Consider the following 25,991-nt stretch of genomic DNA (forward strand, 5'->3'; position numbering starts at 1 on the left):
TCCTACACTCCTCCATCCTACACTACGCACTATCCGTTCACCAAAATGCAAATTGTAAAAATTTTAGTACTTTTCGTACCCATAAGCAACAATTCCAGCTCTATCCGTTCACCCAAATCCAATTTCTACTAAATCTGTTAGTACCCATAAATACCAATTTCCAAAACTATCTCAAACATACACTCTTACAGTAATCTTAATTCCAAATTTCAGGATTACAGCTCTATCCGTTCATCAATCAATCAATCCTACACTCTTACAGAAATCTTAACTCCAAATCTCAGGATTCCAGCACTACCCGTTCACCCAAATTGTACCAAATTGACTACAATTTAGTACTTTTCGAACCCATAAATACAAATTCCCGGAACCACCTCCTTATATCAACACCTCTTCTAAACCTTGATTTTTATTCCAAGCTTTTAAATCTTCCGTTCACATAATACCAAATGGTACCAAATTTAGTACATTTTAGTACTTTTCGTACACTTTTAGTTCGAGTTTCCAAAATCCCAGACGGAAGGAGCTAGTATTATTTTTTTTTTTAATAAGGAGCACTGATGGGGAGTTAGTAAGATGTACCCTAACTCACCATCAGTGCTCCTTATTCAAAAAAATAATTCTAGCTCCTTCCGTCTGCCTAATACAAATGGTACCATATTTAGTACCTTTTATTACTTTTCGTACCGTTCTAGTTCGAATTTCCAAAAACCCAGCCTTAACTGACATCGTTGGCCCAAGAGTGCCCCCGATCCAAATTCAAAAGTATTGATATACATAGTAGAGAAAATAATACAGATATGTTCTGTTAAAACATTTCTAGCTAAAACTTATTTATATCGGCAAGATAGACACATCATTTACAATAAAAGGTTTTGTGACATTAAATTTAAATTGTAAAATTTCCTCTCAGCCTGTCATCACACACCGCACACATCTTTTCAATGTCACTTAGTATGCAATTTATCGCGTATGTTGCTCAGAAGAAATGCATTCCATTGCATTGGTAATTTTCTTTTATTCCTTTCACGGAATGAAATTGACTGAAGGCTCACATGATTCATTTATTATCACTCAATATCAATCAGTCAATTGCAATAGCAAGTCAGTAAGTAAGGCGCTAAGCCGCTATCTCAATCATGAGGAACACAAAATTTAACCCTCTGTTGGACACCTGAGTCTGGCCAGCCTTTTTCATTTTATTTTGTATTTTTAACTGGGTTACAATAAAGCTATGGACCTGACATTCCAGGAAGCTTCATGAAATTTTCTTACGTAAGAAACATGAAGTCAAAACGATCTCCAGAAAAGGAACTACAAGGATTTTTTGACATACATATCACATTCGTAGCACACGAGTCTGGTCAGACCCAGGGACGTACGCAGGATTTCATTTCGGGGGGGGGGGGGGGGGGCCAACTTGACCAAAAATCATGAAAATTGAAAATTGTGTGTAGCGTTACGTAAAGCTTGTTTAAGGTTTTTCTGTTGGTTTTATATGAAATATTGACACAAAGTATAAAAATTCAGTAGAGAAAGCTCACAATATTTAGGATACAATTTTAACTTTTTACAGAGTATTAAATATAAGTCATCGATATTTAGAATTGAAATTGAAACCACGTTTGGTATAGTCGCCATATAAAAGTTGCGCCCCGTTTTCAGTATTTTTGACCTAAATGATTAAAAAATATAGGTCCACGTTATAACGAATTGAAGAGAATATCAGCGGATTTTGGGATTCCTTTATGTTAAAGAGCCTCCATGCAGAAAGTGGTTAAAATATATCCGCGTTTTAATCCAATCCAATTCGCGAGTAGGACAAATTGAGTTATACAGGAGTTATAGGGTATAGGGGTATAGTTCGACCCGAACATAACGCCTCATTTTTTAATTACATATCGAGATACCCATACGACTTCTATAAATTAATTACCTTTAAAAAGAAGAATAACTCGAATCTGCGAGCACAGTTTGGACTTCTATATCTAGCTATTGTGTCGATAACTTAAGAATAAACTATTGTTTAATGCCATAAAAACGCCAAATTTGATTTTTTCCAAGAAGTGATAGAGTCTGTGTAATCCAATTAAAAACTTTAGAAATTTAAAAACGGACGATACAGACTACGATTCATAGACTCCAAATCCTTCTCCGAGTACTGTTTGAGACTACAAAATTCATGTTTGGACTAAGCCACAGCATGGTCGAACAAATATCTCAGAAACCAATTGGCAAACTTGTAGCTGTAAAAATTCTCTACAAGATTGGCCTGTACTACTTTTTCCTAAGTTGTACCATTTTTGAGATATAGAAGTTCAAATTGGGACAATGCACTGACTGTATCGCATCCTTATAAAACAACGTCATGTACGGTGTCCTTTACTAACATTAGTTGAAAACGGCTTACACCTGGGAAAATCGCTGGAGGGATTTTTAAATAAATCGCGGTCAAAGTTCACATTTTTAGGTTCATTTTAGATTTTCAGGATTTGGCTGGGAAGCGGCAAGTCCTATCGAAAGGCAACTATGGAAAATGTTGTAGCAGTGAAAATCCTCTACAACATTTTCCTTAGTCCCATTTCGATAGGACTTGTCGTTCCCACGCAAAACCGTGAAAACCTAAAATAACCCAAAATTTGAAAATTAATCCGGCGATTTTTTTTTGTTTTTTTTTTTTTATTTTTCTCATCTATGAACATTGTAGTTTCAGAATCCGCTAAAACTTCCCAGGGGTAAGCACCTTTCATTTATATTTTGTTAAGGCGCACCGTGAGAAGTTTTTGTACTCGATGACATTAAACACTTTACTGAACTCAGTTCTTGCAACCTATTGTAACTAGAATTCAAACATTTCTTAAAGCCTAGTTTTGAAAAATAACAATCGATACATAAATAAACCCACATAATTATTAACTAATAATACTTAATAAAACCCTTGTCTATTGACCACTTGTGCCCAAAAGCGTTTTATATTTATAATAACTTGTAAACGAACTAAAAAACCGTGAATTTTAATTTCTCAAAAATAACTCAAAAAGTATAAATCGCCTTTGCCGACAGGATATGTGCTCTCAGCCCGTGTGAATTTGCGACAGATCGAATACCGGCTACACGACCAAAATATTTTCCCCTAAAAATTATGTGTTCAGGGAGTTTTTAGAAAGTTGTGGCCGGTTTGGATGACAGTTACTGCGCCCACAAGTCATTTTAGTTAGTCTCCTTAGTGTTTAGGGCTTTGTCAGTAAGCATGGATTTTCCCACTAAAAATTGGATATCGCAGTAAACAAGACTACAAATGTCAAAAAAAGTCCAAAGGATCCTCGAACAGTCTTAAGCTGCACTTATGTTGAATTTTGTGAGGGACGTACATGATGATGTACGGAACTTGTTGCACGTTTGGAAGTAATTTTATTTGAAGGACTGTACCGATATAATCAATTTTGGTTTCGATATATTTCTGGAAGAAATATTACGATGTGCAAAGTTTAGATCTAATCGATTACTACCATTTTAGCGAATTTTTTTACGAGATCCAAAACTTTTTCCAAATCGGTTGACCGTTCGAGAGTTATCATTCTCTCCAGCTTGCCAGACAACTGAGATACAGCCGGACGGGCTGTCCGTCCAAACATATGTATGTGCAATTATACTTTGTTGGTGATAGGAAAACAATACAGTTGAGTATGCTACATATAGCAGATTTTAGCAGTTGTTGACGCACACAAATTAATTTTTCCTCACTATTTTCTCCTCTTGTTTAGCAACAAGTAAAACCAGTAAGGAAAGGATCATAGTCGGGCTTGCCGACTATTTTATACCCTATACCACTGTGAATATGCAAAATATATATAGGAGATATATATCAATTTGAACTGATTTCTGTATAATATGCTACACTTATTACTAGACAAAATTCCGTCACACATTCCAAATTTCATCAAAATTGGACAGATATACGGTATTTCGTGCAGCAAATACGTCAAACCGGGCGAAAATATATATGAGAGCTATATCCAAATCTGAACCGATTTTCACCAAAAGCCATAGAGTTCTTCCTATGGATAAAATAATTATATTCCCCAAATTTTTAGCTGAATAGGACAAAAAATGCTACCTGTACGTTGCGAACAAAAATACATGGACAGACGGACGGACATGCATAAATCGACTCAGAAAGTGATTCTATGTATATCCCCAAAAGGAACAATGGGTCTATTTCGTTTCCTTTTGTGTGTTACATACAAATGCACAAAGACATAATACCCCTTACCGCAGTGTGGTGAAGGGTAAAAAATTGGTGAAGGCAGCGAAACAAAATTTTAATTGGCTTTCAATATATAGTCCACGAAGAACCCTTTATACATTTTGTCCAATAGACATTTTTCATGCACTTCCATTCCCACAATACTAAACTCGTAATTACATTGGAGACAAGATGAGCGTAAAGCCTCGAGACGTCAATATAGCTTGAATAAGACATAACAAGTATGGAGTATATTCATTAAGGAATTCGTATTTAATAGTGGAATGATGTGGCATGAAGACGTAATTCAGATTTCATTGGAAGTTTCTCCCAAAAAGAATATACAAACAAAAAATTTGAAAAAAATAATCTTACAAAACTTGACGATGTACATTTTCTGTACAGAAATTTCAGAAAAATATAAGTTTTCATTTGAAATCGCCTAACATAAAAAATGTTAATGACAAAGAAAAAATGTAATAATTGGTTACAGTAGCTTAATAAATTTTCTTCGACCAAACCATTTCGGGGGGGGGGGGGGGGGCCCGAGCATAGAGACAAGAAAAATACGAATTTTTACTTCATAGGCAAATATGCGTTTTTACTAACCCCCTGTTTTGGTAAAAAAAAAATTATGTTCTCACACGAATTGTCAAATTTTGTAGATCGATTAACTCGCCTTAGCCCAAATGTGCAGCGCTGATTTTTGAATTAGGAATTCTTAACTATATATAGAACGTGTCTACGAAGAATTAGATCTGTAAGTCATCTAGGGGCTGAGCTATGGATACCCAAATTATTACAAATATAGACGAACGAACAAAAACAGTAGGTAACTTGATAAAATTAATTAAATTAACCCCCTGTTTTTGTAAATATTTTTTGTTCGTTCGTCTATATTCGTAATAATTTGAGCATCCATAGCTCAGCCCCTAGACGATATTCAGAACTTATTCTTCGTAGTCATGTTCTATATATAGTATAGAATTCCTCATTCAAAAATCAGCGTTCTACATTTGTCCTAAGGCGAGTAAATCGATCTACAAAATTTGACAATTCGTGTGAGAACAATAAATATTTTTACAAAAACTGGGGGTTAGTGTTTTTCGGCATGTTTTTTGACAAATAAGGATTATTTATGTAAGATTAGGATCCTTTAAACATATTCTACAACTTTTTTACGAAAAAAAATTAAGTTTACTAAAAAATAAAAATAATTATATTGGTCTGACCAGACTCATGTGTTACGAATGTGACAAATAATATGGGTGTCCAACAAAGGGTTAAAGCACCACAAAGCAGTGATGATACTAATAAATATACTAACGCAATGCTGCGGTAGTTTCTGCCTTTGCTTTTAATCTCTTCAACAGGATTTATTGAAGTTCTACTAAAGTTTATCTTCGAAAAAACGAATAGGTTATTTAAAGTTGAAATCCATCTTGTTTTGGACAGAGGAAATTAGTTAGTCAGAAGAGTCAGAATTTAGTTATCCAAAAAAAATTTGCGGATAATGTAAAAATGATGGAAATAATATCCACGATTCTGGTTAAAATGCTGGTAATAATTTAAATAAACTACAATAAAACAGTTCCTAAAAAATAACTTATAGTCCTGAAATATAGCTAATATGTGTAAAATCGCCTAAAACAACTTATCCACCACAAATAACATGTTTGAAATCGCAAATGATCCCATTCCGGCAAGTTACTCATCCTCCAACAGCTTGTCTTTATTTTCTTCCAAACAATTAAAATTCCAAACACCTGATGAATGACTTTTTAGAAAACTTTGTTTGCAAAAATAATTTATTTGATTTTTATGTATTTTTTACGTTCCGCTGCATTGTAACTCATTATTTACCCACCACAAAGCATCTCGTGTCCTTGTTTTTTAGATATTTTCATCATATGAATTTTCATTAATTTGTTCTGTCCTTTTCTTTAACGTTGAGTTTTTATTCACCTTTATTTTGGCCCTTCTTTTGTTTCAACAAAATTTTCCATTCTTTTGTTTTCTTTTCTCTTTTTTTCTTAAAGGCATTGCCAAGGCTTCTTCATCGTCATCGCCTTCTAAAACCGACAATAATAAAAAACCCTCAGCTGTCAAGAATAACAAGAAAAATGCAAAAATTGACTATGAAAACACGCTCATAATTAATGAAGAAAAATTAAAAGGTACTGCCGCATAACAAAACATTTGCATTTCATTTGTTTTAATCCCTTTGTTTTCTTTATACATTTTCGGCTTTCCATCTCCTCATTTGGTAATCTTTAACCACATTTCCGAAATAGAAATTGATTTCAAACAAATGAAACTGACAGACTTAAAAGTTTTGTGCCGCCAATGTGGTGTAAAGAGCACTGGGAAAAGGGAAATCCTAATCAATCGTTTGGAGCAGCATGTGGTGTCGCAAATCCAGAGTGCCTCGACAGAAAAAAATAGCACAGCTGGTGTAGAAAATCTTTTGGCCAACAATCCAATGAACAAAATTTACAATGATAGACTTGATAGTCTAGATTCAGAAGCGCATACCCGATCTGACGAAGCTCTCAATGGTATGTACAGACATACATACTTGTTAACTTGTACATTCATTCCATTTGTTTGTTTTCCCACTTCCCATTTGCATGATGAATTTTGTTTGCTTATTTCTCCCACCATTCATTATTCATTTTTCCATTTATTCGATATTGTATTTTATTTACATACATACGTATGAGGGTGTGTGTATTTCCCGAATTATCCTCTCTACAATTTCTAATCGTGTTTAGGGCAAAAGTCGGCAATCATACAGCGTGTTTTGTCTATAAATCCAGCTGGAGTCTGTGACGGATTCGGAATTAGAAATGACCATTCCCATCTTTCCACCTTTAGGCACAGACTCCGACGACTATCAGGTATGTGATGAACACCGGATCGACTCGCGTTATGCTGGTTCAACTCGAAGTTCATACGATGCCGGCATTCACCTAAAACTATAAATCTTTCGAAGAATTTTTCTCTCAAACACACTGCGATTCCACATTATCCCGACAAAAAGTGTCGACTTCCAACATGCCGGGAAATTGAGCAGAGTAGGCCTATGCTATCGGTTGTGTTTGCAGTTTTTCGACATTCAGCTTCCGCCCTGTATTAGATCGCACTTTGCCGCAACATCGCAACGAATGAATACCTTGGCTGCTACAAGGAAATTATCTGAATCAATGTTAGCTCCTCGAATCGATCGGACATCTCTCGTAGAATATATCCTTGGTCTATTCATTATACCCTTAGCGTTCATGCTAAGAAGGGTATACATACATATACACTTTCCTACAGACAAAATGTGCCTCATCGAAATAATGATTTTAGACCCCAAGTATGTATATGGACGTAATGTGTTTCAGACAATTTGGAGTCGATTTTGCCATGTCCGTCCGTCTGTCTGGCTGGCTGGTGCACACGATAACTCTCGAACGGATGAACTGATTTCGTCCAAAATTTGACGTTAGTAATATTTTATCCAAACTTAGTTAAAGTTCGAAGATGGGTTATATCGGTCCATTCCTTCCGGTACCTCCCCCACAAAAGTTCGGAAATGTTTAGAAAATTTGTGCGCACGATAACTGTTGAAGGAAGTAACCGAATTTGTCCATACTTTGCACATCGTAAAATTTCTACGAGACTTAGACGAGGTTCCAATATGGACTCAATCGGTCCACTCCTTCGGGTACCTCCCACACAAAATTTCCGAAAAGTTCAGTTTAGGACCTGTTCACGAATCGCTTTGATTTTTGTTGTAACAACTTGTATTCACTGCCCCCCATATAACGGTATAAGTTTTATCAGGGGCAAGTCCATACTTCCTGAGAAAATAGCCTGAAAGGTACAAAAAAGCCCTATGACACCTTGTTTAGTGGTTGGAGATAACTCAGGAACGGATCTGCCGATTCGGTCCATAATTTAGTGCAAACTTAATTTAAGTTCGAAGATTAGCCATATCGGTGCGCTCCTTCAGGTACCTGCCCCATAAAAGTTCAAAAATATTCGGAAAAATTGTGCGCACGACAACTCCTGATGGGAGTGACCGATTTGGTCCATACTTTACAAATCCTAATATATCTACCAGATATAGATTAGGTTCGAATATGGACTATATTTATCCACTTCTTCGGGTACCTCCCACACAAAATTTTGGATTTTTGTTGAAGAAACTTGCATTCGCTGCCTCAATTACGGCAGTAAAAGTTTTTTCAGGGGCAAGTCCATACTTCTTGAGAAAACAGCCCGAAAGTTGAAAAAAAACCCTATAGCACCATATGTAGTGGCTGGAGGGCTCGAACTGAATACTGAATACGGTCCACTCCTTCCGATACCTTCCCCACAGAAGTTCAAAAATATACCCTCAAATGGTACGCACCGATTTGGTCCAAACTTTGGATCTCTAAATATTGTCGAAACATATTTTATGTTCAAATGTGGGCCCTATCTGTCCAATCCTTGTGGTACCACCCACATAAATGTTCAAAATGTTTGTGTGGATCGAGGATCCTTGGGTCATTTTTACCGAAGGTTTTTCTAGTGGCCCTGTTTACAGCGATATTATGTTCTTCGTAGGCTAGTGTGATAAAAAAAGCCCTATCTATCGATATCCCCGCAAATTTTGGAGCTTTAATCTTATCCATACTTTTGTAGGTGCCTACGCCCAAAATTTTGAAAACCCCCCTAAATACATGTTTTCTTGAAAAAAAAAGTATTTCAATCCACACATGCTGAGGGTATATCTCTGTCGGCAAAGCCGACTGATACTTTTTTACTTGTTTTGTAACAACTTGTATTCCCTGCCTCCGCCTTACGACAGTACACGTTTTTTTTTAAGGAAAGTCCATACTTCCTGAGAAAATAGTCCGAAAGGTTTAAAATACCCTCATGGCACCATGTGTAGTGGCTGGAGAGCACGATAACACTCTAACAGATCAGCCGAATCTGTCAAAAAATTTTACTTCGAATCCCTTTGGTTTTTCTGTAACAATTTGTTTTCGATTTTCCCATTACGACGGTACATGTTCTTTTAGGGCCAAGTCCTTACTTCTTAAGATAATGACCCAAAACATCCAAAAAAGCCTTCTGGCACCAACTAAATTGGGAAATCTTAAGATAACCCTTGAAGGGAAAAACCGATTAAGTCCAAACGTTGCACATCGTATTGTATAGACGTGAGAAGTACGTGTGTTACTTCTTTTCTTTAGGTTCGAGGCTGAGGGTATATCTTTGACGGCCAAGCCGACTGATACTTTTTTACTTGCTTTCCTTTTCAGTCGGGGTAGGGCACAGTTGAGACTGATTTAAAAAATGTTGATTTTATACAGATTTACCATAAATCCTAGGTATTGGATGTTTTGTTTTGTTTCATGGCAGCTATGTATAATACAGTGCGCCAGCCCGATTCCATCGCACTTCCTGAAGGGGATAATATCAGTTTTGTACTTACAGAGTACATCCGCCAGTGCGTAAACTGCATCTACTCTATAAAGAATCCGGACATTCCAGGAGCAGATTCGCAGATCACGGCTTAAAACTTTTGCGAGGGTCGTTAACTTTATATGGGTTTTTAATTTTTGTTTCATAGTTGGTTGGTTTTTATAGGGATGGGTTACTAAAGGTTAAGGGTTAAAGGCAGTTCCCCAGGGTACACCATTGGTAGGTCAGTGTCCACTTGAAATAAAAGATTGACCAAGATAAGTCCATGGTTTTGCTATGATAAAACCAGTCAGCACCGTTGCTTCGTTACAAACAAAAATGTGCTTTATCGAAATAATGGTTTTAGTCTTCAAGGAAGTTTGGAAGAACTCCGTATCAGACAATTTGGAGTCAATTTAATCCGGTCCGTCTGTTTATCTTAGAGATTTGCGCATGTCACGACCGTGCTACTAAAATTGCTGTTTAGGGCTGTTGGTGAATTGTTTAGAAAATTCATCAAAGGTCTGCGATTCTTATTAGAACAATCTAATTTTTTCGCGGCCAAGTGCATTATTCCTGCTATAATGTCCCAAAGTTCAAAAACGTATGAGTAACATCATATAAGCTAACGTAAGATATTAAGTATACGCAGTTTGTTAAAAACAAAAGACCGGTGTCCATTCAACTAGATTGTGAACTAGGTCGTTCAATATAGTTCAATTGGCAAAACTTTAGAGCTCAAGCATATTTCCAATGTTCTGCTGTAGAGTATAAAATCATCTTTTTGTCATAATTAAGGTCAACCATTTACTAGTTGTGAAAATATCCTTCGGCTGCAATTCTTTGCTAATTGCAAAACTAGCCACAATTTGTCCTTCATAGCCAAAACAGATTATCATCCTCAGATTTGATTTGGACGTGTAACTATGCAAATACATACATACATCTAAGCTATGTATGTAAATTTGTTAATTGCAATAGCTTGTAGTCAAAAGAGAAACAAAATTGACTGGCACGTATTAAATTCAGTTTGATATTTTTTAATGTAATTAGAGAGCAGATTATGCAAAAAGTTTTAAAAAACTAACTTTGGTAAAATCCAAATTAAAACATTTCCAACCGATTGGCGATTTTGATTTTTTTCTTTGGTAAAATAAATGCAATAAACAAACCACGCTCGTGGTTAGTGTTTGCCATTCTATTATAGGGTTCTTTAATTAATGGGGTGCTATAGTAACCGGGTGATATTTTACAGCCACCAGCAGCAGCTGTAAATTGTTGGGTGGAAAATAAAATTATGCACTTATATCACCTAATCCACGAAACCTTACGTGTATTCCGTTTTTGGTGTGATACCAGACTTTTGAATACGTAACGTATGTGTCATAAAAACCCCTGCACCGGTAGTTCATTCAATGTGCATAAATATCCGTTTCCTTTTCAAGCCTATTATGCGCTTGAATTCGCTTAAGCTTTGAATATTGAATAATGTTTACAGTCACGTTCATGGTGACCACCAACAGACTGGTGGCACTGCTCCTTTCAGCCTATGTGTGTTGTACGTCTGTCGGTGGTGGTGCAGCATATTGGGGCTATCTATCTGCGTGTGAGTCTGTGTGGCAAAGTGGGTTAGTGGAAATCTCAATTAATGCCCAATGAATGTAACTTGGTTTTGCTGGCGGTGACACTCGTTGGTTGTAAGAACAAAAAAAAACTAACACTTAATTGAATGGTGCACTGGAGCTTTGCAGGCTACATAATCACGTGGGGCTACAAATAAGTTTGGTGATAAATTCGAAAAGGAAGAAATCCACAAACCTGTTATTTTTTATTGCTAAAAAATACTCAAGTGACTACTTAGTCATCCAATTCCAATATACACTTCAGTACAAAATGTATTATTATACCCTCCACCCTTTATAACGTATTGAAATAATCATTTCCGACCTTATAAAGTATATTTATTCTTGATCAAGATAAAATTCTGAGTCGATCTCGTCATATCCGTCTGTTGTAATAACTCTAGCGTCTAGAGTATATTTTTGCCATAGACAGGTCAAGTTCGAAGATGGGCTATATCGATCCACGTTTTCGTATAACTCCCATTTTGAAGATTTTAGCTAAAATTTTTAACCGAATCATCTGCAATTTGACATTTTAGATTCTTAGGGGTGACAACACTTCTCTACCAAAAACTGTCAACATAGGTCCATGTTTAGGTATAGCCCCCATATAAATGTACCTCCGGATTTTCGGTCTTTTGAGGATCATAACGGGTGCCACCGTGGTGCAATGGTATGCACGCCCGCCTTGCACGCAGAAGGTCGGGGGTTCGATTCCCCGACCAGGCAACATAAAACATTTTTCAACGGTGGCAAAATACCCATCAGTAATGTTGGCGACATTTCCTGAGTATTTCAGCCTTGAAAAACTTCTCCACAAGTGGTGTCTTTAGACACGCCGTTCGGACTCGGCGATAAACAGTAGGTCCTATATCATTGAGCTAAATATGAATCGGGGTGCACTCATTGATATGAGAGAAGTCTCCCTTGTCCCGTATGGGATGTTGTGGAACAATGTTGTGTTTTGTTGTTTAGCCATAATTTTTAACCGAACTAGCTGTAGTATGACATTTACAGCTCTTAGGGGTTACAACACTTCTTCACTAAAAACTGTCAACTTATGTCCGTGTTTAGGTTTAGCCCCAATATAACGCTACCTCCCGATTTTCGGCATTTTTAGGGTTTAACAATATTTTTTGAACCTTATAGTGAAATTTCATGTTCCCTGTAGTCACGAAACTTCTCCAACAAAAATTGTCATTATTGTCAAATAGCCCGCATATGTTCGGTATTTAAGGCATTTGAGGTTCCTTGCGGTCACGAAACTTCTCCAGCAAAACTTGCCTGTAGGTCCATGTTTCTTTATAGCAACATACAACGGTACCTCCCGAGTTTAGGTAATTTCAATATTTGTTTATTTATTTACTGGCAAAGTCCCCGCTACTTCGTATGCGGAAATGGTATAAAATATAAACATCATGATGAACACTGGATTTTTGTATACTTATTCATATTTTATTGGCTATTTAATTTCATTTAAGTATTGTTCGTTTGCCTTATGTTGGATTTCCAAAAAAAAAAACGCAGTATCTCACCACTGCACATCATCAGCGCCGTAAATTTTAAATTTTACTGCTAAAAACAGTTTTTAATTCGAATTTCCAAAACTACGACCTTACATCACTTCACTTCAGTTTAGGTATCTGGCGACATACCTTTGGACAGTAAGTAGATTCGTAATGAGTTTTCTTTGCTGGGTAGCGAAGTACACCTCGTGGACCGACTGTCATTCATGTTTGCGTATGGACGGTGACTATGCTTAACATTTTATTTCAGAGTTATTTTGAAATATTAACAAACTTTTTTATTTTTTGTTGAAAAATAAAACGATAACTTGACAGTCTCCCCTTTTTTTCCATTTACATCTTAATCGACACATTAGCTTCGGAACCCCAGCATAGCAATGCTGCTGTTTGCTGTTTTTTTTTTTTTAACTTTTAAAATTGCTTTGACATAACACTTGAATAAATCTTTTTATAATCGCTTTGAAAGCAAAGAAAACTAGTTTATTTGTACACACAACCCATCTTCAGTTAAACACTTTCAGTTTATGAGAAAAGTTTTACAGTATTTTTTCATTTTAAAAACTTTTGCTTTGGTCCCCCTTATCACATTAGAATGGTGTCCTCTCCGATGCAAATGTCCTTTTGTCGATAGCCAGGAATATGCTTGTACGAAGTTTTGTGTATCTTTTGAATTAAAAATAGCCTCTGTGTGTGTGTGATTTGTGGCAAAATTTGAATGCTGTTTTTTGTCAGTTGTGTTTTCTCTCGGCTTTTATTTGTTTTATGGCTTGTTGCAACACTAAGCCAACCTGCATAGATGGATGAAAGCTTTCTAAAGCATATTTAAACCTTTTTATTTATTTGTGTTGTTGGTAGTTGTTTGTATATTTCTTTACACTAGCCCAATGGGGTTAAAATTTCATAAACTTAACTAGACCATAATTGGTGCATGCTGACAATTTGCCATCATTTTTTCAAAACAATTTAGATGTAAATAAATTTATGTAATATTTTTAGGATCAATATAAATATTAGTCTATAGATATTGTTTTAATTGGTTTGTAATCTTCGAAAGCATTGAGGATATATTAAGTTTGTCCTTTAAATTGCAATATCTGGAAACATTTTAAAAAATCCTACTATTTAATCGAGTAATTTTTGGAAAAAAAGTTAATACTTCCATAGCTTTTTTTTTTGTTCAGTAAATAGGTCAGTCAGTAGGGTGACGTAGGGAATGGAAAATTCCTGATAGTCCTGATTGGTCTTAAGAGCAAAACCCTAAAGAGTTTTGAATTCTCAGACCAATATTTGTACCCTCCACCATAATATGGAGGGCATAACTAAATTTGCCATTCCGTTCGTAACACATAGAAATATTCGTCGGAGACCCTACATACAAACATACATTCTTGATCAGAATTATAAAATTTTCCAACAGAAATTTTTCGGTATTTGTCCACGCCTTCATATAACCCCCATAGAACGGCCCCTCCCTATTTTCGGTTATCAAACCGAAATGTCTGAAATTTGGTATTTAGTCTTCGACAGAGCTATAAAACCTTCCAGAAGAGAGTTGTTTGTGTATGTAGGTCCACGTTTTCATATAGCCCCCATAGAACTGGTCCTCCCGATTTCGGCATTTTGGCCTCAATATCACACCGAAATGGCTAAAATTTGAGTTGTAGATATAGATCCACGTTTTCATATAGTCCCTATAGAACGGTACCTCCCGATGTACGGTATTTTGAAGGTTGTTGCCTCAATATCGTACCGAAATGGCTGACAATTTTCATTTAGTCTTCCACAAGAAAGTTGGTTGCCCCCATAGAATTATTTATCAATAAATGAAAAAAAAAATACCAGTTCATTGTTATGGCTAAAAAACGAATCCTACAAAAATTTATGAAAAGCGGCTCGGTTTTTAATGCTTTTTTTCTTTAATATTAATATTCGGTATATTCACCCAAATTGCATATAATTGCACATATATGCATATTGGAACAATATCAAAATGTGGCCCTATTTTTATAAATTTTTGTACGATTTTTTCATCGATTTTGAAAATAATTGTTTCCTGTAGAGCGATTTTCTAAAAATTTGCCTTTGGCCCCCATACCAAGTACTATGAAACTAAAGATCGGTCAGGGGACACGGGTTATCGTTAACCGATCGTCATACAATTTTATATATAAGTTTTTTTGGGTCAAAATTTGGGGAAAAAAATTTAGGGGGTAGGAAATCCGATTAAAAAATTGTTTTTTCGGGTCTCTCTAATGTACAAATACTACACCAAAAACAAACAAACAACTCCAACTAAAAATTAAACAAAATAATATTAACAGGTAGAATTAAAAATAAACACCAATTTTTGTTGTACAAAACAATACCTACACGGAGGAAAAAAAGGCCTCTCTAACATATGTCCCAAACATATTTTGCAGCAAACATATATTTGTTTGCAATCAGTCCTAAACATAACATATGTTTGGGTCCTGCAAACAAGTATATGTTTGGGTGCAAACAAATTATATGTTCGGGTGCAAACAAATTATATGTTTGGGTGCAAACAAATTATATGTTTGGGTGCAAACAAATATTTGTTTGGGTGCAAACAAATACAAAACCATAAGCCACAAAAACAAACACATGCACCAATGGGCGCTTTCTGAGAGGAAGGGAGCCCAAATTTCAATGTGAATCACATTGAAATGTATGCTCACTTGCTCTCAGTAAGACTCACTGGCTATCTCAAACATATACACACATTTATAAATGGAGGTGGTTTATTGAAAGGCATAGAAAAAAAGCAACAACATGCACATAGGTACATAAAAAATTCCAAAGAAATACATAACAGACTTTAATAAAAGAAAAACTGAATGGCATAATTTATAAAAAATCGCACTTTTAAAAAGGAAAAATTATATAGAAACACCCTTGAACGCTTCTCCTTGGTATTGAAATAAAACACATTTTCCTCAAAGTTGAAATCATCAGCAGGAAATCGACATCTGGAATCAAATGATTATATAATGTAATAAATAGGTACATCCATATTTCAAATATACATATGTATGTATGTATGTAGGTATGTATGTATATGACAAATGTATATATCGACTGCTCCATCGGAAAACGTCGTAAGTCCACTTTTTTCGGAAATCGCGTTTTTGTTACAGGATGATAGTACACGTCAAAACACGTCGTATGATACAAAGAAAATGGTAGTATGTCGCGTTATTCTATATGTTTTGCCCTTGTCGGAAAAGGTCGTAAGTCCACAAAACGTACAAATTTGAGTACGAAAAGGTCGTAAGTCCACAGGAAAATGTATACTTTAAAAGAATACTACAGCTAATGTAGTTCAGATATAATGTTTAATGTCTTCCATGGGTGGGGTACAATGTAAAGAACTAGCCTACACCTTTTTGATGATAATCGGGTGATATTTGGCGGAGCCTTTGGACCAAACTTTTGAACAAAAATGTGATAATTTCTATATTGCAACGAAAATTTGCATTTAAAATCTATTTTCCCCTACAAGCGAACTGATTATGAAAGATGGACTTCTGACCTTTTCATTGATACAAATTGGGATGCTAAATGTGTTCAAATACCTCATATATTGAAAAAAATTTTGTAAAAAAAAAAACAAGATTTTTACTGTTTGTGGTTTCTCTAGGGACATTTATTCACATAACGAGATTAGTTTGTATTCTGAATTGAATAAAGTAATACCTTCTAACGGACGGGTAAGTGCAATGTTTATATTATTAAATGATTCTAAAATAATAATTGATTGAAATGTAATTAAACTAAGAAGACATAATGGTTTTGCTAACAAAGAGCAGTATGAATTTGGAATGGAATTAGACGATGGTGTCATGGGTCTAGTTTCCTATGGTTTCACGGTGATTCTGAAAGCTCTGACGATAAACTTCCTAAGGCCAGGAAGACATTACATGCTGAAGATTCTACATGGTTTGCAGACAAAAACAAAAAACCCCAAACGAAGAATAAATATCAAATTTCAGCCATTTCTGAGGAATATTGTGGCCACACCTTCAAAATACCGAAAATCAGGAGGTACCGTTCTATGGGGGTTATATGAAGGCGTCAATACCAAACACCCTAGAAGTAATAGAAACTTCTATACCAAATCACGAAGATCTATCTTTAAAATTGCGAGCTGTATCTTAATTTCAAAAGACGGACAGACGGTCATGGTTATACCGACTTAGAATTTTACTCTGATCAAGAATATAATGTATAGGGTCTCCGCTGAATATATAGATATGTTACAAACTTAATGACAAATTTAATTATACCCTACATATTATGGTGCAGGGTATAAAAATCTCCAGAAATGTTGGTGTCGATATGCAATTTTAACATACCGCCAAATAACTGATGACTTGAGGCATGCCGACTGTGTCCACCTTCTTAAAATGTATCTTATATACATGATGAAACTATAGCTATCGGTATGTTGTATTCTAATCTAAACACTTGCTTTCCAATAAGACCAAAGCTTCGTTATGCATGACATCTGGTATTTCCATTGATTTGTAGCATATTTAAGAAAGTGGGGGTGGTCGGGTCTTATTGCTAAAATATGTAGCCAGGATTCGGGAAACGGAATCGTTCGTAAGTTTTATATATGTATATAGGGCACAGGTGTAACCCGCTCCTCCGAAATTCAACAAAATATATAGCCTACTTCCACCAAGGGACATCGCTGAACATAATCTGAAAAATAAATGGAATAAGTACTTAGGGTCGGAGATTCAACAACAGTTGCCTCGCAAATTAATTTTCTGACCGATATTTTCATAACTTTAGCAAAAAAGCGTTTTTTTAAAAAATAGGGCCTACCCCCGCCCCTTCCAAATTCAAAAAAATATAGAGCCTATTTTCACTCCGGTAGTTCCTTGTATATTCTCTGAAATTTTCAAAAAAATCGGTTCAGCCGTTTTTGAGTCTATGCGGAACATACAAACATACACACATTGTCTTTTATATATAAGATTTTACCCAAAAGTTTTGGTCCATTAAACCCGCTAATAATTATCTCATCACCATGTTAAATTGCAAGCTTATTCTTTGTCTTAAACTCAAATCATTCTTAAAATGTGACTCCGATCGGAATATTACTGCGATCTACAGGATAGCTACAAAGCCGGGAAAAAATTGTGGATTTGGTGCATTTCACACCTTTCGATCATAACCAACATCTAATGGGGTCACTTCGGGTCGGCACCCGACCTCTCCACAAAATTTCGTGACGATCGGTCCAAAATTGAGGCCTGGAGTTTTATTACAATTGTTAATGGATGGACGGACACACATAGCTAGATCGCTTTATCTCGTCAAGATATGAAAAAATGGCAAGGGGAGGGGGTCTACGACGAATACTTCGCGATGTTACACGATTATTGGACAAAACAAACTTCCACAATGTTTTGTAAAGTATAAATATTTTATTTTAAAAACGTCCGTAAATTGTAGGAAAAGGTCGTAAGTCCCTACGAAAATACAAAACTGTACAAGGAAAAGGTCGTAAGTCCAAAGACATCCAATTATCTCCCAAACGCGACGGAACTTTGTCAAACAAAGTACAGATATTGAAGCGGAATAAATAAACGAAGAATACTGCCTTTACCACCATAATAAAATCTTTAATACAGAAAGCGCTGGAATGTTTTTTCTTCCTCCTGAAAAATTTATTGAGAGAGACTTACGACCTTTTCCGACGGAGCAGACGATATATATATATATATATATATATAATTGTTGCACAACATCCCATAGGGATAAGGGAGACTTCTCTCATATCAATGAGTGCACCCCGATTCATATTAGCTCAATGATATAGGACCTACAGTTTATCGCCGAGTCCGAACGGCGTGTCTAAGACACCACTTTTGTAGAGAAGTTTTACATGGCTGAAATACTCAGGAAATGTCGCCAACATTACTGAGGGGTATTTTGCCACCGTTGAAAAGTGTTTTGATGTTGCCTGGCCGGGGAATCGAACACACGACCTTATGTTTGCAAGGCGGGTGTGCATACCATTGCACCACGGTGGCACCCAAAAAAATTTATTGATGTTTTTTTACCCTCCTGTCTCCACTTCTGCGTCTTCTATGACACCATACACACAGCTCTTTATTATAAAACAGAATTCCGCAGTCGCGAGAGCCCTTTTGTTACTCTCTTTGCCAAAAATCCTCTCTCTACCCATAAAAAATATGTTCTAACATAAAAAACAAATAAAATTGAGATTTGTTACAAAATGTTGCAAACATATATTTGTTTGCAATCAGTCCCAAACAAATATTTGTTTGAATCCAAACATATTTCTAACACATATTTTTCTGCGTGTATCTTTCCTAAATCAGAAATGAAGAACTACTAATACACTATGCAACACTGAAAATACAAACAACTTCTAGTATGCATTTTTTGAAAGCATATTGAGACTTCCAAAACCCTAGTAGGGTTTTGTCCTGTCAGATCCAGTTCGGATTTTATGGGCTAAAACTACAGTTTTTTGCGTTTATTGCGCCTTTATCTCAGACACGATTAGGAATTTGTCATTGTTGTCTTTGGCAATATTGTAGACCTAAATTAGTAGAACTTATCTTTTTAACAGAACACATGCCCTAGATGGAGTTTTTCTTATGTGTTCTGTTAAAAAGATAAGTTCTACTAGTTTAGGTCTACAATATTGCCAAATACAGCAATGGCAAATTCCTAATCGTTTCTGAGATAAAATCGATAAAATATAGAAAATTTTTCAAAATTGCTGAATTTCTGGTCAGTATCAGCGAAACTATTGGAATTGAACCAAGTAACCTTTTGCAAAAATCTTCCAAATAAAGTTCTCAGCAATTCTACAGAACATTATGGACATATTTATTAAATCGTAGTTGAAATATATACTGAAAACAACGTGATAGAGGCATTTTGCAACAATGACATGTTCTGAAGAGTTGAAGAGCGAATATTTTTTCAAAAGAAAACATTAAGAAAAAATAAACGGTTTTGGAGATATGTATGGTGCGATATGTATACAAATTATGGAAATTTTCGATATTTTATAATATTTATAATAAATGTACCCAGCAAAATTTGACGGAAGGGGTTCTTTGCGATGACGTGATTTCATGTCATCTTTTGCATTGGTTCAAAGGAAGTCGTGGAAGATCCGATCTTTTCATTAGGATTTGAACCAATGCAAAGGAAGTCGTGAAAGATCCGATCTTTTCATCAGCATTTGTACCCATTCCATCGATCCAATAGAGATGATGTTTGTGTTTTTATTTACACACCTGTTTATTTTCATTTTGGTATGTTCCAGTACTGCAAAAATCTACTAATTTTTACTATTTTTTCCGATAACATAAAAAAATTGTTACGTTGTAAAAATAAGTAGATTCTTGCAGTTTCTGGAACAGCCAAAGTTGTTAGAACTGTCGTCGTGATGTTGTCTTACATTTCCTGCATATCAAACAACTAAAACTTCTAAACAATTGGTATTATATGAAGTCCCAACCATCGAGCTAAAAATAGAATCGGCTTGCACACATTGCTATTTTAAAAGTTCCCTTGTTTTAAATCTGACATAGAATGAAATCAATCAAATCTCGCTTCTTGGAATTTGAAAAAAAGTCCGAAACGAAAAGGAACAAGAATCTGAAAATAAAGAAGAAACTACTTTTGGAAAGAAACAATTAAAAATAAATTAATTAAGCATAAATGGTATTTTCCATAAAAAGTCTCTCCTCCCCGTTCGTTACATTTTGTTCGTAGAGATCCCTAAAGCAAGCCGGGTTGTAGATACCTACATATTTCCGTCACTAAACAAAAGAGTATAAATTACCAAAATGTTGTTATAAAATAACGAAATTATAAAATAAAAGTAATTTACGAAATAAAAATACTTAAAGGAGTGCATTTGGAGTCCATGTTGAAAACTGAACTGGTGATGGGAAGATAATTGAAAAAACCTTTTGTAAGATGAAAGAATATCAGTTGCGGAGAACGGAGGAAGTAATCTTTTGCGTTGCAGCGGTGGTGATTACATTGCAATTTTGGATGTAAACTTTTGAAAAACTAAACTGATAAATTAATTGTAGCTATTTCATGAATTCGTTTGAATTAATAAAGAGTTTTGTTTTTCATGAAAACCATATTTCAATGCAGCATTTCCATTTTCCAAACAAGACATGAAAATTTCATGCCAAGGGGTTGGTGAAAATGACATGCCAAAGCATTGGTTAAAATGACATGTCAAAGCATGGGTGAAAATGACGTGTCAAAGCATTGGTGAAAATGACATGACAAATCATTAGTGAAAATGACATGCCAAAGCATTGGTGGAAATGACATGTCAACGCATTGGTTAAAATGACATGCTTAGGATCCAGAAAAGAACGTAATCTTTTGGGGTCCACGCTCATATAAAATTCATCGATGAAGATGCTAAAAAGATGACATGCTAGATCACTTGCACCCATGATTGAATGTCATCTTTGGCATCGAACATTTTGCTGGGTAGTTTTTCGAGTTCATTATTTCTCTAAATATTTTATTCTTGCTCTTATCTACAAATTTGCTTCAGAGGTCAGATGAAAATTCACATAGTTTTCAGAGATATAACCCAGAATTGCATTAAAAAGTCAAAATTTAACCATGTTTAGTTGGGGCCAAACTAGGATTTTTGTCGTTTGGGTCTGTACTTTCAAAAAATCCTCAGCTCAAATTGTTTGCACAAATTTACCTCAAAAATGTTGCACGGTGATATTAGCCAATGAGGAACCAATAGAAAAACAAATGAAAAGGCGGAAATGGAAACGAATAGATAGACCACACACTTCGAAAATAAAGAACACATGGCGGCGAACAGTGCTTGCAGAATAGAATAAAATAAAGAAATCATATATGGAAATAAAAGTTATATGTATGTAGTGATATACTAACAGCCTGTGTATGTATGTCGATAAGGCAAGAATGCATGTTTTTCAAATTTGTGATTTGTTTTGAAGCAAATGCAAAGGAATAAATATTTTGAAGACTAAAGTTTGGGTTTGTTTCATTCACACATTTTCGTATCGACATTAGGGTTATGACTTTTTTATAATCTCGTATCTCTGTATGATATTTTGATGAGTTTTTACCTAAGATTACATAAAATCTTGATTATAAAGTGATTCGATAAAAAGCTTCCGCCCAAAAAGCTTTTAAAGTTGTTATTTTTCAGAACTTTGGACAATTTTTTTTATATCACTGTAAGCAGATATTTAACTGAAAACAAGATTTATGGGTACACGACATTACCAAACACACATATTTCATATATCATAAATTTAAAAGTGGTTTCTGCGGGACCTTTTTCAATATTTAAATGGAATAAACGTTATCTGAGTTATTAATAGGCAAAAGATCATTCATTCGTGCAACAGGAAATAATTTTTTGAACAAAAAACTTTTTCACGGCATAGAATTCTTAAAAAAAATGTTTCAAAGTGGTTTGTGCGGAAACTTTTTTTAATAAAATGGAATGAATGTTATTTTAGGCGATAATAGGCAAACGTTCATTTATTCTCACTACATATATGAGAAAAACTGTCAAAAAAGTCATAACCCTAATTGACAAACATAAACAGGCTGTAAGTTGGAATAACATGGTAGAAGTCCTTTGAGAAATAAATAAAGGTTACAAAAAAGCTGTACCTAAAACCGAGTGATTTTTATTTTTTTACCACTTTGATTTTTGTAAATGTACACATTCAATTATTTGTTTACCATGTTTCCATCTTAAGTGTATACTCATGTTTTTGTAATGGTTTATTACCTAATAAATTGTTAATGCAATAAAATTAGCAGCTTCATAAATTTAATTTTTTTTAATTTTACAAATTATCCCTTAACTTTCAAATTCTGTAATAAAGTCTTCAATTTGTGTTGTATGTATATGTATGTGCTATGTTTGTATCCATATGAAAGACTCACCAAATACAAACCCAAACATACATTTTGAACTTAAATTGACTTTGACTGTAACACAACCAGACAGACTGAGGAGAGCAACATCGTCTTCATTGGCTATAAGTCTGAATTGTAAAATCTTATTTGATGTGACGTTCAAACATTATTCATTCCTCGGTTGTAAGACAGCCAATGTAGAGATTATATTGAAATCCTTTGATGCTACTCATAGACTTGTTTGTGTCTTTTGGTATAGATTTTATGTTCATACCAAATACACACAGACACACAATACTGATGTGTGAAAATCCTTTCGAAACAATGTCTTCTCGATGTAAATGATTTTGATAATAAGGATGATAAGTGATGTCAAAAGAAAGGAAGATGGGTGTTTGAAAGTTTTATTTCTTAATCTTTGATTATTTATATTGAAATAACAGGTAATTATGCGAGAATAAACAAGAAATATTTGTGATTTTTAGTAAAGTTAATTTTTGGATTATCGCAAACGTCAGTGAATTATATAACAGAACCAGTACCTGCGTTTTCATTTTGATATGCAGTCGAACTTCTCTATAACGAAGTTCTTTTTAAGGCACAAGTGGCAATTCTCACACAAAATAATCTCTCTATAACGAATTTTCTCTAAAATATAGTTATTCGTCCGTGCCCAAGTGCTACGTTACGTTCTACTGTACATACATATGTACATACGTGTTTTAAAACTTTTTAGCACCGCTTTGGGATCCTTTTCATTTTGTTTGAACAGCTTTTTAGGCAAAATGTCCAATATTTTGTATTACTGCTATTTTTTCTATTTTTTTTTTAAATTTGTCAAGAAATGCTTTCCTATGTACCACTGTGCAAATTTGGTTATTTTACCAAAAAAAAAAAGTAATAATAAAAAAGTTGCATTTATTAACATTTGTTTTGTTGTTTTATTTGGGAATTTATCTTAAACATCTTAAAACCTTCTTCATTTTGCGAATATAAGAATGGTTTGTGCCCGCGGTATGTTTAGCCATTTAATATCTCAAATTCAAATCCTTTTTCGTATTTAAATAAGCATCTTCTGAGGAAAACTTGACTTTAATCTTCGTCTCGGATGCCCAATCTTATAATACCTGAGCTGTAGTTATTTGATAATCAATTAAGTTTATTGTCCAGCTGGAACAATACTTCCTAAACCGTTTTCAAGATCTAAAAATGAATCAGTTTTTAAAATGTTTAAGATAAATTTCTAAATAAAACAACAAAACAAAAAAAGTAAAAAGTCATTAATATTCTTAACTAAAATGGAATAACAAGCAATGACATACAATGGTAAAGATTGGTCATAGTGCATAATGCAGTTCAATTTTACTATTAAACCATAGAGGGTGTTTGTGTTTAACAGACAACAACAAAAACAAGTATAACATAAATTCATGTCACCATATTGTAAATTAACATTATGTTAGAACCCCAGCGCCATCTGCCGATGTATGTTATATATCTTTGTAATTTTTCGGAGGCTATACCAAAACATGAACCTATGGTGACAATTTTGGGTGGAGAAGTGTTGTGACCGCTAAGAACCTTAAATGTCAAATTTCAGCTAGTTTGGTTCAAAATTGTAGCTAAAATCCTCAAAATACCGAATATCGGGAGGTACCGTTATATGGGGACTATATCATAACATGTACCTATGTTGACAATTTTTGGTGCAGACGTTTTGTGACCACAGAGAACCTTAAATGACAAATTAGATCTAGTTTGGTACCGTTATATGGGGGTATACCAAAACGTGGGCCGATATAGCCCATCTTCGAAGTTGACCTGCATATGCCAAAAAGACACACTGGTGCAAAAATATATCGTTCTAGCTCAGAACGGACAGATGAACATGGCTATATCGACTCAGAATTTTATCCTTATCAGGAATGTATATATTTTAAAGGGTCGCAAGTTATTACTTAAATGCGTTACAAACGAAAAAAACAAACTTAATGTGCCATGATGGAGTGTATAAAAATGTATTTTTTTTATTTTTGGTAAAATAGCAAATGTTTCACAATGATATAAAGGAAACATTGTATTGACGAATTTTAAAACATTTCGAAAAAAAAGTAATTATTCTAATCCCACTACCAAATAGGAATTAAATTTTTTGTAATTATTCGTTGTTTAATACAAAAAAAATTCAAGAAAATCAAAGAGTATAATCATTTATAAAAATTGATTTTAAATATTAAATCGCGAAAATTGCATCCAAGTCTACTGTGCAAAAATTGTTTCTATTTTTTAGATAGATTATAAGAGCACAAAAACTTCCAAAAAAGATTTTTTTGTTTTTTTCTCGTTTAGAGTTAAGCTTGATAATCTGAAATTATTTGCAAGCGAAAAAGGAAAGCCAAAGACTCGAACCCAAGTATCCGCTTTAATGTACAAAATCACATTTGCATTTGAAAAACGATAAGTTCTAGGACAGAGAAGCTATTACATAGTCGATACGTCCGAAGATTTGCTTTACCACCAATGAAACCAGGTAACGTAATTTGGTGACTATGTGGGTTCGAGTCCTTGGCTTTCCTTTTTCACTTCCAAATAATTTCAGATCATTTTTTTATTTGGAGCCATATTGAAGAAGTTAAGTATTTCATTGCATATAGTTATTACGGAATTCGACTTTTTAAAGGTGCGATATCTTGGAACCATAGTCAAAAAATCTGAAAATATACTAAAATTTGTTCTTGATCGTTTTTCTTGATCGGTCCGGCTGTTTTGTTTCGGACTGATATGCATAGATCCATTATTCTTCACCTGTGACGATTTTATAAACGCCGCGATTTTATTTTTTTAAACAAATGTTCAACCGTTGGCACAAGTCTTTTTTGAACGATTGTCAAATTGTGCGGGGTCGGTATTCATTGAATGTCGAATGCATACTGATAGAAGAAGTGCCCAAGGATGCCTCTATCTCACGGTTTGTTACATATGTACACGCAGAGAAAAAAATATCATTGATCCAACAATATTCGAAGAGCAAAACATATATTGTAAAGATATTTTAGTATTGTGAGTCCAACAATCGTTTCTGTTAATTACAACAATTGTTTTTGTCATATCCAACAATAGTTTTTGCCTGCTGGTCAATATTTTTCTCTTTTCTTCAACAATTTTATTCTCTTCTCTCGGTATTTG

The 25,991-nt window shown here is 34.6% G+C and overlaps 1 protein-coding gene across 7 annotated transcripts in view; it reads left to right on the forward strand.

Annotated features, from left to right (window-relative positions):
* The window catches only part of MCU (mitochondrial calcium uniporter), a 304,006-nt gene that overhangs the window by 262,181 nt on the left and 15,834 nt on the right, over positions 1–25,991 (forward strand). For 3 of the 7 annotated variants that reach the window (XM_073984265.1, XM_073984266.1, XM_073984267.1), the window contains exons 4-5: positions 6,286–6,423; positions 6,541–6,804. The exons of the other annotated variants lie outside the window; for them this stretch is intronic. In XM_073984265.1, the coding sequence (XP_073840366.1) occupies positions 6,286–6,423; positions 6,541–6,804 (402 nt within the window). The remainder of the gene's footprint in view (positions 1–6,285; positions 6,424–6,540; positions 6,805–25,991) is intronic. 7 annotated transcript variants of the gene reach the window in all.

The sequence above is a fragment of the Musca autumnalis genome, unplaced genomic scaffold, assembly GCF_047663935.1.
Source record: "Musca autumnalis isolate F117 unplaced genomic scaffold, ASM4766393v1 scaffold_4, whole genome shotgun sequence".
Lineage (NCBI taxonomy): Eukaryota > Metazoa > Arthropoda > Insecta > Diptera > Muscidae > Musca > Musca autumnalis.